General features: G+C 42.9%; 2 protein-coding genes across 4 annotated transcripts; both read left to right on the forward strand.

The window, feature by feature from the left end:
- Positions 1 to 441: 441 nt before the first annotated feature.
- Positions 442 to 4,858, forward strand: LOC136471727 (uncharacterized). Of its 3 annotated transcripts, none has more exons than XM_066469484.1 (14): positions 442 to 862; positions 1,196 to 1,323; positions 1,470 to 1,581; positions 1,671 to 1,814; positions 2,483 to 2,587; positions 2,688 to 2,771; positions 2,936 to 3,051; positions 3,153 to 3,254; positions 3,324 to 3,437; positions 3,519 to 3,575; positions 3,652 to 3,718; positions 3,790 to 3,843; positions 4,173 to 4,283; positions 4,430 to 4,858. In XM_066469484.1, exons 2-14 carry the CDS (start codon positions 1,292 to 1,294, stop codon positions 4,541 to 4,543), a joined length of 1,212 nt encoding a protein of 403 aa, XP_066325581.1. In that variant the 5' UTR covers positions 442 to 862; positions 1,196 to 1,291; the 3' UTR covers positions 4,544 to 4,858. The 3 variants fall into 3 exon arrangements, with proteins under 3 accessions (XP_066325581.1, XP_066325583.1, XP_066325582.1); XM_066469486.1 differs by having other exon boundaries at positions 1,476 to 1,581; XM_066469485.1 differs by having other exon boundaries at positions 443 to 862; positions 1,473 to 1,581.
- A 5,787-nt stretch (positions 4,859 to 10,645) lies between these two features.
- LOC136471728 (L-type lectin-domain containing receptor kinase SIT2-like) lies at positions 10,646 to 13,127 on the forward strand. The gene has a single exon (XM_066469487.1). It carries the CDS (start codon positions 10,788 to 10,790, stop codon positions 12,906 to 12,908), a length of 2,121 nt encoding a protein of 706 aa, XP_066325584.1. The 5' UTR covers positions 10,646 to 10,787; the 3' UTR covers positions 12,909 to 13,127.
- The last annotated feature ends 805 nt before the right edge of the window (positions 13,128 to 13,932 follow it).

The following is a 13,932-nucleotide window of genomic DNA, read 5'->3' on the forward strand; positions in this document are numbered from 1 at the left end:
GAAAAAGATTAGTCAATTCATGCCTTTAGAAATAAGAATATAATATATAATCTCGTTGGGTAACCATAGCAGTCCATTTAACATGTGTTTTAGGATTTGTTTTGCTCAAGAACTGATCAACAATATGTACATTGGGCAATTGTAAATTGTAGCAGCCGAAACATCACCTAGAGACAAGCTATTAGTATTCAATTTTGTTATTAAAATCAGATGTTATTAGAATCGGATGTGGAAAAACCTTTTTCTTTCGTTTGATCGTATAAATTCTTGATGTGGAGTGGATTTGGAAATATCCACAGCACAGCACGCTAGCACAGGACACAGGACAGGACGCCACAAGGGTGCCCCCAGCCTGCGCCCTGCAGTGACCCGATACGTAAGCCACTGAAAGTTGGTGTAGAGCATCTTGGCAAGTAGGATTAGCATGAGCTCAGCTCAGCTGGGGCGTGCTGGTGATTTGTGAATGATTGCTTGCCATGTGTGGGACAACCAGATCCTGCGCTGCCCAGCCCAACAATCCCCAATTCCATTACTGCCCACCTGCCTGCATCGTCCTCTCACCTCCCTCTCTGTAGGCTGCAGCCGTACATACATACAACAATGCTTGGTTAGACTAGTCCTCTTCTAGTTCTAGTCGCCTCTACCCCGTTGTTTGCATCTCCCCGTCAAGCACGCCGCCGCCCCGTCGCGCCCTCTGCCTCCTCCCGAACAAAGCCGTCGCGCAGCCTTCCTTGCCGTCCACCGCAGGCAGCCGTCCTAGGACTCGTGGGTCCTCCCCTGCTGCTCTTCTACGGTGGAGGAGCGGAGCGGAGCTGAGCGGAGATCCAGCCGTTTTCCGGCTGATTTCTTCTTCTTCTGATTGGTAAGCCTGGGTTGATTCTGCTGTGTCGTCATTTGTCCGGACGGTGCAAATCCAAATCTTTCGTCGCCACCGAATTCGAATTCAAATTCAAATCTTTGCTGCGAGATTCCGTCCCGGTCGTCAAGTCTATACGCGTCTCTTGTTGGACTAAGTCGCTTAGTTAGTCATGGTTTCGAGATCGGCTTCTTAATCTTTCTTTGACAGAAACAACAACAAAAAAAATCCCTTTTGAGCATCGCACCCTGCTTAATAATTGTTCTGTTCGGCAAAATAACCTGCTTGGTAAGAAGACCTGATTTGTTCTTTTTCTCTCTTTTGGCTCAATAACTGCAGCGGGGCAAGTTCCGTCGATAGTCGATACTACTTGTGCTGTTTTTGAGATAATATTAAGTTCCTGCTGCCAGCAAAAGGAGAGCTTCCGCAGCTCCTATGGCAAAGCCTCTCAATGGCATTGGCCGTAGGTATGTTCACTACCACATCCACAAACTTCATTTTAATATAAGTAGTTCTTGTTTAGCCTGTAGATTTAACTGCTAGTGTACCTAATGTCGGACAATTTTCTGTCCTCGTTGCCGCTCATCGTAATTTTACTGCCAATGTTTGTCAGCAGCAGCATGCCAAGGTCAAATGAGGGTATGCGGCTCATATTTTCGGCAGTTGTAGGTGTCATGCTGGGTTACCTGTTTGGGATCTCCTTCCCTACAGTCAACATAACCAAGGTAGATTGGCACACTTGCCTCTCTTGTTTTTCTCTCTCGTATACTTGTTTAGAGAAGGGGGGGAAACACTAATCGAATGTGTCTCGCAGCTTCACTTCCCTTCGAGTATCATCTCGTATATTGAAGATAGGAACTCTGGCATTACAACGCAGACATTGTTGAACCATGCTTGGGCATCTGCAAACAATCGTAAAAAGAATAGTTCTGAATCTAACACTGATGAAATTCCCAAGGTACTTCCAACACACTACTACCTTCTTGTGTTGCTATATTAGCTGTATATGTCTGTATTGGCCTAAATTAGGTCTCGTATTTTATTATTTTTTCTGGGCCATTGCTGATTGTTCTTTTGTATACATATGTTACTGCTGTGTGTCTCATCACAATGTACTCCCTCTGTCCCTTTATATTTGTCGCTATGGGAAACGTGTAGGTCAAACTTTCTCAACTTGTACTAGATTTTAACAAAATATTAGCAACATTTATATCCCCAAATAAATTTATTATGAAAATAGATTCAACTATCTATCTAATGATACTAATTATGTACCGTAAATATTAATATTTTCTTGTATATTTTTTGTCAAAGCTAAGTATGCTTGACTTCTCGGGAAGTGAGAACGACAGATAATAAGGGACGGAGGGAGTAAGTGTTAAGCTTAACAAATATTTTCAGGCTCTAAATCTAGGGTCTTTTTTTTATGCTGGAAGGTAGATCAACTATTACCTAATTACCTTCAAGGGAACTGTGGTAGTTGGTGGCTCAATTTTGGATTGTAAACAATACTAACCATCGATATTTGACCTTCATCCCTGCATAAAAGTTATTTATCTTAACAATAGATAGTTTATGCTCTTACTTTCCGTTTTTCTCAAAATGATCACACAATTATGTGTGCAGATTTATGTTCCTACAAACCCAAAAGGTGCTGAGAGACTTCCACCAGGCATTGTAGTGTCTGAAACAGATCTTTATCCCCGAAGACTATGGGGTGATCCTAGTGAGGTTTGTGGTTGTTAGCCATTTTTTCAAAACTGCGTTGAATTGCTTTTTTTTAACCTCTTTCATATACAATCTATGTTCTTAAACATATGCCATTCATCAGGACCTTACTAGTGAGCCGAGGTATCTTGTTACTTTTACTGTTGGTATTGGGCAAAAGGCAAATATTGATGCAGCAGTCAAAAAGGTAACTGACAGACTGGCACCTTACCTGCTTAACCTCGGTGCACCAAACTTCTGAACTCTGGGACTTATGTACACTAGATCCGCATCGTGATTAAACTTGTAGTCATTTTATTTGAAATGAGCATGTGGTCCTCTCTTCCAATTTCATGTAAGTTTCTTTTATAGTTTTCAGACAAATTCACCATTATGTTGTTCCATTATGATGGTCGGACTACTGAGTGGGATGAATTTGAGTGGTCTAAAAGAGCAATCCATGTGAGTGTCAGGAAGCAGACAAAATGGTATGTTATTGCTATAATTCTACAGTGTCTTTTCATTGCCCCTGTCAATAGAATGTTTTGACTTCAATTTTAATGATGCGCTTCTTGTGTTTTTATATAAGGTGGTATGCAAAACGATTTTTGCATCCCGACGTTGTTGCCAGATATGATTACATTTTCATCTGGGACGAGGATCTAGGTGTAGAGCATTTCAATGCAGAGAAGTAAGCACTACATATTTGCATTCTTGTTTTCTTTCTGTTCGGCTTGTGTTCATTTTGGTATTTTTACAGGTACATTGAGCTTGTTAGAAAGCATGGGCTGGAAATCTCTCAGCCTGGTTTGCAGCCTGATAAAGGACTAACATGGCAAATGACTAAACGACGTGGTGACCAGGAAGTTCACAAGTGAGATGGGAATCTATATTGTTTTTTTTTTTCAATACTTAATGATGTAATTTCTTAGTAATAGGTTTCCTTATTACACAGAGTAACTGAGGAGAGACCAGGCTGGTGCACTGATCCACATCTACCACCATGTGCAGCGTAGGGCCAAATTTTTGTTGTGTATTTAATTTTCATTGTCTAATTATCATTCTAAAAGTTCAATTTTGATGTGCAGATTTGTTGAAATTATGGCAACAGTGTTCTCCAGAAATGCATGGCGCTGTGTATGGCATATGATTCAGGTGAGGTAACATTGCATGCTAAGTCATTAGTTTGTCTAAAGTGGAGTATGCTTACGCATTGTTTTATGCAGAATGACTTGGTCCATGGATGGGGTCTTGACTTTGCTCTGAGGAAATGTGTGGAGGTATTCCATGCCATTATCATGCATAATACTTCACCTCCCCATTTCTTTGCTAATCCAAGGATTAGCCACACAGTTCATGCCTTTCCTCTCACAGGATAACACATAGCAGCGTCAACAGTTATATGATTACCAACGTAATTAATGCTTTTTAGAGTTTTAGGGCATAGCCCCAGTCTTTCAACTAATCACCAAAAGACGGTTCAAGCCGTTACAGCATAGAAGATGGCATACCATCTGAAAAAACACTGTAATTAATGTGTTGTCAACTTTAGATGTTATATGCACGTTATACTGAGCTGGGACTCTTTTACTTTATCTTTAATTTATAGCCGGCTCATGAGAAGATTGGAGTTGTTGATGCTCAATGGATTGTTCATCAAGCAGTTCCTTCACTTGGGAACCAGGGCAAGTCAGATAATGGAAGAGCACCATGGGAAGGGGTAAGGCAGTACTTACTCGTATTATGTTATTTGGTTTTTTTTCACAGTATATTATATTTCAAATACATGAATTTTGACTGTTACGGCATCCACTATGTGTCCATATGGATTTTCTTTAACTGTTTAAACTTGGATGTCCACTACAGGTAAGAGCACGCTGCAGAAAAGAATGGGGGATATTTCAGACAAGGCTGGCTGATGCGGAGAAGGCTTATTACTTGGAGCGAGGCATCACACCCCCGAATTCAACAGTAGTTTAGATGAATACATGCTCCTCACATGCCACGGCAAGGTTTCTGTTGCGGGAACCTGCTGCAAACTGGCATGTTCATCGAAGCTGCTGCAGCCCAGGGTAAATCCATATTTGTACATTAGAGGCCCCACGAATCGCTATGATTAATCTTAGTGCCGTTCACTTGGTTTTAATGTCATTTTTTGGTTAGTGAGACTAGCTGCAATGTAAGTAGGAGATATAGCAGGGACCGTGGTGATACCCATTTGTGTATTAATGACCTAATGCAATATGGATGTTGATAATCCTTTTCTCAGTTTCAGTATGTAAATTGTTTGTTCTAGGCCAGCTGTGTGCAACTGGGTCAAATACTGCGTTGAGCTAGTCCATTTGAAGAACTGTCGAGGTTTCGTTCAACTAGAACTGAAAGCAAAATTTTCAACAAGTCAGAGTAATCCCTGCATGACATCTGGCTAAACTATCCCTGACTAGTCTGATTCAGAGTCAACATAAAAGCAGGTTCATGAAAGGTTCTGGAGACTGGAGCTCAACAAGGATGAGGATTTAACCGGTGACTGCGAGGTTGTAGGAAGATATCTTATGCTTCTCTTATAATCCGTCTTTTTCAGCTTTTTTTCAGCCGGAACAATATTTTTCTCTCATAACAAATCAGCCGGAATAGTATTTTGGTTTGATTTTTTAGCGAAGCGAACTGGGCCAGGTGTGAAAACTGTTGAAAGGTAGCTTCCCAAAGGTGAGTCATCAAGCCTTAAATATCCGTGACCAAGGTGAGTCATCAAGGAAGGATCTTTGGTGTACCAGCTGGAGACTTAGCCAATTAGCATTGACAATATGACCTGCTTTAAGGCCCTGTTTGGAAATGATATTTTTTTTTTGCTGTTCTTACGGTTTATCTGCAAAAATAATTTTCTACGAAATTTCTATAGGATTCATGTGAAATTCCTGGGTTTCAAACGTGTACATGCTGTAAAGATTTAAGGCCTGTTTGGTCGCCGGTCCTCATTTGCCACAGCGCAGGTGCGGTGGCCGGCGTCGAAATTCGGGCATTCAGCGGGTTGCATACCTGTACCTACGTAGGGCCTCTTTGGCAGGGCTCCGGTGGCTTCGGCTCCCGCAGCTATCGGCCGCCCATGGGTCGATAGGTGCCAGGGGAGCCGGAGCTGCGGAGCCCGAAAAACGAGCTTCTCCGGTTCCGATGGTGTCTGTGAGAGAGGAAAGGAGAGAGAAAAACGGCTCCGATGAACAGTAGCCCCCTGTCGATCCATGGGCGGCCGACTGGTGAACAGAGGCGGGAGCCGGAGCCGCCGGAGCCCTGCCAAAGAGGCCCGTAATCTTTCTCACCAACTACATAGGAGAGACAAATTTGTTCTGGCTGTCATATGTGGCGGCGTGCCATGTGGAATTAACCCTTTCCTTAAATAGGTTTGTTTATAGGGTAATCTCAAAAAAGAAAAAATAAATAGGTTTGTTTATTGGGGCTTGAGTTGTTGCCGTATCGATGACATTTTGACAACTAATTTCTGTCTAGTATAGGAGTACATCGGTAAAAAATAAATATAGTACATAAATCAACTTATATAAGTCCTTATCGACTAACACTTGGGATAATCCGATCTTCCCATCCTTGTTCATGATCTTGATCTCTCTTTTTTCGAGTAAAATTCAGCGGCCCTCGGGCCGTGGCGGCCAGTGCTCCTAAGATCATAGAAGCAATGCTGCAGAAAAAGAAGATTTGTTGTAATGTACCCCCATAGGAAGCAACAATAGAAACACGTGACATATTTGCAGAAATAGAGATTTTAGACGCAATAGAAAGGAATGCTGTCACAAGTTATCTAGAGCTGTCATTTACTCCTTTCGTCCAAAAAAAAATGCAATTCTTGTTTTTCAAGAAGTCAAATAATTTGAACTTTGACTAAATAAAATTATATAAAAAGTACTAACATTCATAATACAAAATAAATATCATTAGATTAGTTATATAATATATTTTTATAATAAATTGATTTGGGGACATGAATATTAATATTATTTACTATAAACTTGGTCTAAGTTGAGCTAGTTTGACTGGCACGAACCCTATATTTGCATTCTTTCGTGAACGGAAGGAGTAGGTCCTAAAAGTTCCAAAATACATTTTTAGTCTTCTGAAATTGTAAAGGGTCTCATCCAGTCCCAAACAAGCGTTTATAGGACCCGCTAATCCTACATGGCATGTCCATTCAAGGCTGACCCACGTGTCAGCGGTAAAGTTCCACCTTAAAAAAATCGTATCTTTTTCATACGACCTTGGATGAAAATGATTTTTATATAAAAATTGTAAAGATGGACGAGATCTATAATTTTATAGTTTTGAGTTTTATCATTTAATATTGTTAAGATGCTAAAACAATAATATAAAGTTTCAGCAGTATATTAATCGCATACTGAGGCTTAATGCCTTAGAAAAATATATTTTTCTTGTACTGCCAGATGGACAAAGGAGGGAGAGGGCTCCCATGCGTCAGTGAGTGGAAGGAGAGAAAAGTAGCAGGGGAATTCTCGTCTATACGAAAATATAATGCATTGCAACTGGTCCCAAAGTCTCTGCTAGCATAGAAAATGGCATGGCTCAGGTTTACTCTGAGTTGTAATAGCATGATTCCAAATAGGTTAATAGTAATGGTATATCTCTGAAGTAAAACATTTATCATCGCACCAATCCAATTAACCCTAGAGTATATGGCATGGATTCAATTATTATGTTTATTATAGTAGCATAGGATTACTTTACATCCCTCTATCAATAAAACTGTTTGAGATCCAAACCATCGTGCACTCTTTAGAGGAATGGACACCCAAAGCCTCCCTCCGGCCCTCATTCCCGGGGGCTTAGCTTTGTGCCCCCATCCTATAGGTACAACAGTTTTAGTTGCGTGCGGGTCTTCAGTGTCGCCGCTCCCTCCAAGAACCATGGTGGCTTCCCCTCCCTCCCATGGGGATCATCTATGGCAGCAGCGCCTCGGGCGACGTTTCTTCCCTCCACGGTGTGGATCTCCCCCGCAGCGGGATCTGTTTGCACCTTCCCCAAAGGCATCCCCTCGCTCCTCGGTACGATCCTGCCTAGTAGCACTCGGTGGCTTTCCTTCCCCTCCCTCCCTCTCTATCGGCTTCCCCTCCTTCCCCAGTGAGGATCCTACCCAACAGCTGCACCCGACAGCTTCCCCTCTCTGTCCGACGAGGATCCCGCACTCACGGTTCCCCTCCCTTCTCTAGCTTATGCAGACATGGCCAAGTTTGTCAATGACAAAAGAGGATGACAAACGGGTCCCGTGTGTCGTTCCCTACTAAAATGAATTTGGGGACCCTGTTTTGAGAGCCACTCTGTTTTGAGAGCCACTGCTGACCGGTGGAGTACAATATAGAAAATAGGGTCCTCAAAAGTAGAGGAGCCCTCAAATCAAAAGTAGTGCCCCAGATTTGAGAGCTTAGCTGCTCTAAACAAACTAAGAGGTCAATACAAATCATACAATATTCATATTCTTACGAATTTGAAAAAACACAGGGCACTAGTTTGTTGACTTTCTTCCGTAAACCAAGGCTGAAGAGCTACAACTTGCATTTTCCACAATGGGGACGACGAGCACCCCTTATCCGACGGGGTGGGAGAACCGGGCCACCACATTGGGGGAGTGGAGCACGAATCCAAAAGTGCATGAGGCATTGGGACCACGAATCACAATGCGTTTTGGACGGTGGGAAATAAGGGGTGAGCACACAAACCTAGTATTTTGAACTCTACAATTTACCATTGGTCTTCCATGTGATTTCGTTCTTTGACCTCTGGATTGAGAAAGAATTGAAAATGACAGCTAAAGATGCAGAGTTGCAGATAATACCTTAATAAGTGTCCCGCGCAATAACTTTTGCGTTATGAATATCAAACAGCTAGGAGTTAGGAATAACTAACATGTGGTTATTATTTTTATTGTGGGATACCCAAGTTCCCGTTACTTATTTATTTTCTTGTACACCATTCCATGATCTGCGTGGTGCCTTTTGTAGGCATGGTTTTGGAGCTGTTTTTCCAAAAATACCTAAAAAATAAGAAAGTATCCCTCTTTCAATAAGATTTAATAAAAATTAATAAATCTTTTAATATAATTGCTATGCTTAAAGTGTGACTCGTTAGTGTTTTTTTAGGGTCAAAATTTTAAAAAAAATGTCTGAACCCTACTAAAAATAGAAAAATGTTAGTAATGATAAAAAAAAATTACTAATAACCAACCTATTGCTTCGTATTGTCGAGATCCTGACTAAGAAACCATCAATCACTACGCCATAAAGGCACTGCTGGGGTGGCTCCATGAGGCGATTTACCCAGCCGCACCTACCCAGGCACCTCTACAAATCAACGATTTGTAAGGGTGGTTCCCAAGTCGTACTTACAAATCGATTTGTAGGGGCGACTAATGATTTATAGGGCCGTTTTTTTTCATAATTCTTTAATCTAGGCAAAAAATGACAATTTTTATAATCTCGGAAGGCACCACCGGGCAGCCACACGCCCGCGCGTCACGCCCTTCTTCACACCAAAATTGCGCGCCACTCCCTCTAACTACTCCGCCCCACACTCAATTGTGTCTATTTGAGATATTCTTTCTCCTCATATTATGCTCAACCAAATATAAAATGAGTGTTTGGGACTCTAAACAAATTCAAATGAAAATGTCGTCAACTTCAAAGTTATATAACTTTTCGGGATCTATAATTTTGGTTTTGGTCATTTTTTCATTTTAGTTAATTTGAAAATTTTGAATTTTAAATGTAGCAAATTTAGACGTAATTATCCTTAGCTAGATGATTTCAAATAGAAAAGTTGACAACTACTCCCTCTGTCCACAAAAGAATATAATTCTCACATTTCAAGGAGTCAAACAGATTAAAGTTTGACTTTATATGAAAAAGTGTTAACATTCATGAGACAAAATAAGTATCATTAGATTAGTTATAGAATATATTTTCATAATAAATTTATTTAGAGATATAAATGTTAATAATATTTAATATAAACTTGGTCAAAGTTGAGCTACTTTGATCGGCACGCTTCTCATAATTGCATTCTTTTGTGGACAGAGGTAATACAAAGTTGTTTAACTTTTTGAGATCTACAACGTTTGTTTTTTTTTTTTTGCTGTTTCTCCATCCGAGGTTGTTTCAAAAATTCAAATTTCATATTTAAAAAGTTCCAAAGTAGTTATCCCTAACAAAATGATTTGAAATGAAAAAGTTGTCAACTAAAAAGTTATATAACTTTTTGAGATTTACAACTTTTGTTTTGGTCGTTTCTCCATCTAAAATCGTTTGAAAAATTCAAATTTAAATATGGCATTTTTACTATTCAATGTCCGTCCCATTTGTAGGGTGCCTCTAGATCCAGCCGTCCCTATAAATCTATTTATAAAGACGGTTGGATCTAGAGCCGTGTCAACAAATAGAGCTATTTAATAGGGGCAAGTTTTAGAAAGTATTTGTAGGGGCGTTATTACGAATCTTTTCTGTAGCCGTGGATATGCATTTATGCGAAGAACTAGCATTTGAGCATCGCTTCCGATTAATGCATGGCGGCGTAGCATTAAATTGAATCCAGTGTGACCTGCCTCGATCAATCTGACCCAATTGGCTCCATTTCGAGACAATTGAACCGGCGGTGTTTAGTTGGGCAAAGTTTGGTAAACTTTGCGTAGTGAAGATTTTTTAACGTAGTATTTCGTTTATATTTGTGAATTATTGTTCAAATATTGACTAATTAGGCTCAAAAGATTCGTCTCGCAAAGTTAAAACAAACTGTGCAATTAATTTTTGATTTCGTCTACATTTAGTACTCCATGTATGTACCGCAAGTTTGATGTTACGAAAAATCTTCTTTTTATATAGTACACTTTTAAGGAGATTGAAGAAATTAAGCAAGGGCCACTCGATATACCAGCAGCTACTTTTCCCTACTCCAAGTCGGCAAGTCTGCTGTGCAATCTGATCCACGCACGAGCAGGACCAGTTCCGTGTTCCCATCGCACATTAAAAATCACACCAAGAGTCAAGAGATATGTACTACTGCAGTTTCCAGAGACAAGAGAATCAGCTAGCGACTCCTGAGCAAGACTGCAACCTTGTGGAGTAGTAGCTGTGTACACGCACCAACCGCGCGCTTTGAATTCCAAGTTTTTAGTACAATCTGTACGTGTTCTCATTTCACTCCGTCCGAGTCCGATATGATTGAAGCCAAGCGCGTGCTACCTCTCCTCTTCTTCTATGGCGTCCACCTTGCATCCGCCTTTGCCGCCGGCGACAGCAGCAGCGACGGCGAGAAGTTTGTCTACTCCAGCTTCTCAGCCGCGAGCCTCTCCCTCGACAGCGCGGCCATGGTGACGCCGCGCGGCCTCCTCCAGCTGACCAGCGAGACGGCGTTGAGCAAAGGCCACGCGTTCCACCCGACGCCGCTGCAACTCCGCGCGCCGCTGTGCGGTGGCCAGAAGGCGAAGGCGAAGGCGGCGGTCCGGTCGTTCTCGGCCTCGTTCGTGTTCGGCATCGTGCCGGTCACCCCGGGCATGGGCGGCCACGGCCTCGCGCTTGTCGTCGCCCCGTCCAAGGACCTCTCCTCCGGGATGGCCAGCAACTACATCGGCTTCCTCAACAGCTCCAGCAACGGCAGTGTGCACAACCACATCGTCGCCGTGGAGTTCGACATCATCCAGAGCCCCGAGTTCCACGATATCGACGACAACCACGTCGGCGTCGACGTCAACAGCCTCGTCTCCGTCGACGCAGCCAGCGCCGGCTACTACGACGACCGCACCGGCGAGCTGAGGAACCTCACCCTGGTCAGCGGCGAGGTCATGCGGGCGTGGGTGGACTACGACGGCGACGCCACGCGGATCGACGTCACGCTGGCGCCGGTCGGGACAGAGAGGCCCAAGAAGCCGCTGGTCTCGGCCACGGTCGACCTCTCGACGGTGATCGCCGACGACGTGGCTTACGTCGGCTTCTCGTCATCGACGGGGAAGCTAAGCACACTCCACTACGTGCTAGGCTGGAGCTTCGCCGTGGGTGGGCCGGCTCCGGCCATCGACATGGCCAGACTGCCACCGCTACCTGACAGAAGAAACTCAGGGTCATCTCGCTCGTCCAAGACACTGGCGATAGCTCTTCCGGTAGCCGTCGGCGCGCTCGCCATCGTCATCGCCATGGTTGCCTGCGTTCTCCTCGTCGTGCGGCGCCGGTACAGGTACATCGAGTTGCGCGAAGACTGGGAGATCGAGTTCGGGGCGCACCGGCTCCCGTACAAGGATTTGTTTGACGCCACCGATGGGTTCAAGGACAAGAACTTGCTTGGCGTGGGAGGGTTTGGGAAGGTGTACAAGGGGGTGCTCCCCACCTCCGGCATGGAGGTCGCCGTGAAGAGGGTGCGGCACGAATCGGAGCAGGGGATGAAGGAGTTCGTTGCCGAGGTTGCTACCATCGGCCGCCTCCGGCACCGCAACCTCGTGCAGCTGCTTGGGTATTGCCGGCTCAAGGATCAGCTTCTTCTGGTCTACGATTACATGCCAAATGGTAGCCTTGAGAAGCATCTGTACACCCACGACGAGAACAGTGCTTTACTGAATTGGGCACAGAGGTTTCAGGTCATCAAGGGCGTCGCGTCGGGCTTGCTCTACATTCATGAAGAGTGGGAGCAAGTTGTGATCCACCGAGACGTCAAGGCGAGCAATGTTCTCCTCGACGGCGAGATGAATGCCCGGCTTGGTGACTTCGGCCTCGCAAGGCTGCATAGCCATGATGCTGAGGTGCTGCATACCACCGTTGTGGCCGGCACCTTTGGTTACATTGCTCCGGAGCTGGCGCTGACGGGTAAGGCGTCCCCTCTCACCGATGTCTTCGCCTTCGGCGCCTTCCTTCTCGAGGTCGTGACTGGAAGAAGACCTGTCGAGGAGACCGTAGATGGAGATCGGCTCTTGCTCGTTGATTGGGTGTTTGAGCATTGGCGCAAGGAGGATCAGTCACTGATTGATGAGGTAGTGGACCCCAGAATTCAAGGAGGTTATGACGTGAATGAGTTGAGCCTGACATTAGGGGTGGGGTTGCTGTGCTCACATCCATTGGCCAGCGTGAGGCCAAGCATGAGAACAGTGATGCAGTACCTAGCTGGGGACATGCCGCTTCCAGAGCTGACGATGCCGACTCACATGGGCATGAGCATGCTGGCGTTGTTGCAAAGCCAAGGGTTCGACTCATCTGTCATGGCCACTTCATCGTTGTCGTCATCGTCCATGAGGAGCTCAAGTACTCTAACCTCTCAAAAGGGAGATGACAAGAGTAACGTACTCGTTCCATGAAACCAAGATTTTCTTAGGATTTATTATTCAGCAAAGGACATACACGTACAGGAACTATATATACAGATTAGAAGTATAAATTACCTTGCTTCTGTTTTTTTTTCTCTCCCATCTCTTCGAAAAGAAGTTTTGTATTTGCACTGTAGTATTGTACATATATGTGGGACGTTCTGTCCAGAACCGTGCACCGACTCCACTAATTATCAAACGTTTGCTTGATTTATAGTTAGCAAACCATCAGACTAACCTCCGCTACTTTCATTTTTTTTTGGAAAAAAATGTTTCTGTAACTTTCCATTTTTATAAAGTTGGGTGCCAAAGGTCATGTAGATAAATTGTCAAGATAAGTTGTCTATATAATTTTGTAAAAAATATAATGAAAAATTATGGTTGGAAGTTATGGTGATAAGTTATATATGTTATGCAAAATATTATGCATAAAAGTTGTGAATATAACTTTCTAAAAATGAAAATTTGAAGAAACATATTTTTTTTTCAAAAAAGGGAAGTCATGGGTTGTCTTCGGTCCTCTATCCCAAATTATACGTCATTGCAAGAATCTTAGAGAGTCAAAGCATCTCAAGTTTAACAAAACTTATATGATAAGATACTAACATTTATGATGTTTTTTTGAAGGTAACTAACATGTATGATGTCAACTAAGTATCAATAGATTTCTCATTAACTATATTTTCATAGTATACCTATTTGATGTCATAAATCTTCATAATTCTCTCTATAATTTTGGTCAAACTTGAGATGATTTGACTCTCCAAGATTCTTGGAATGACTTATAATTTGAAATAGATAGAGTACTTAGTAGAGCTCTACCTCTAAAAATCCGTGGATTTCCTAGAGTTGGTTATCTATAGCTCTAGGAAATCCTAGATATGGAGCTACAGACATCTCAAATACATTTACAGAATTCATTTCATTTATAATCAACGTTAAATATAAATATATAAACCGCTTTAATTTAATCTACAAAATACAGATCTAGCATTAGATTTTTTTCTTGAAGCTG

The sequence above is a fragment of the Miscanthus floridulus genome, chromosome 8 (assembly GCF_019320115.1).
Source record: "Miscanthus floridulus cultivar M001 chromosome 8, ASM1932011v1, whole genome shotgun sequence".
NCBI classification, from domain to species: Eukaryota; Viridiplantae; Streptophyta; class Magnoliopsida; order Poales; family Poaceae; genus Miscanthus; species Miscanthus floridulus.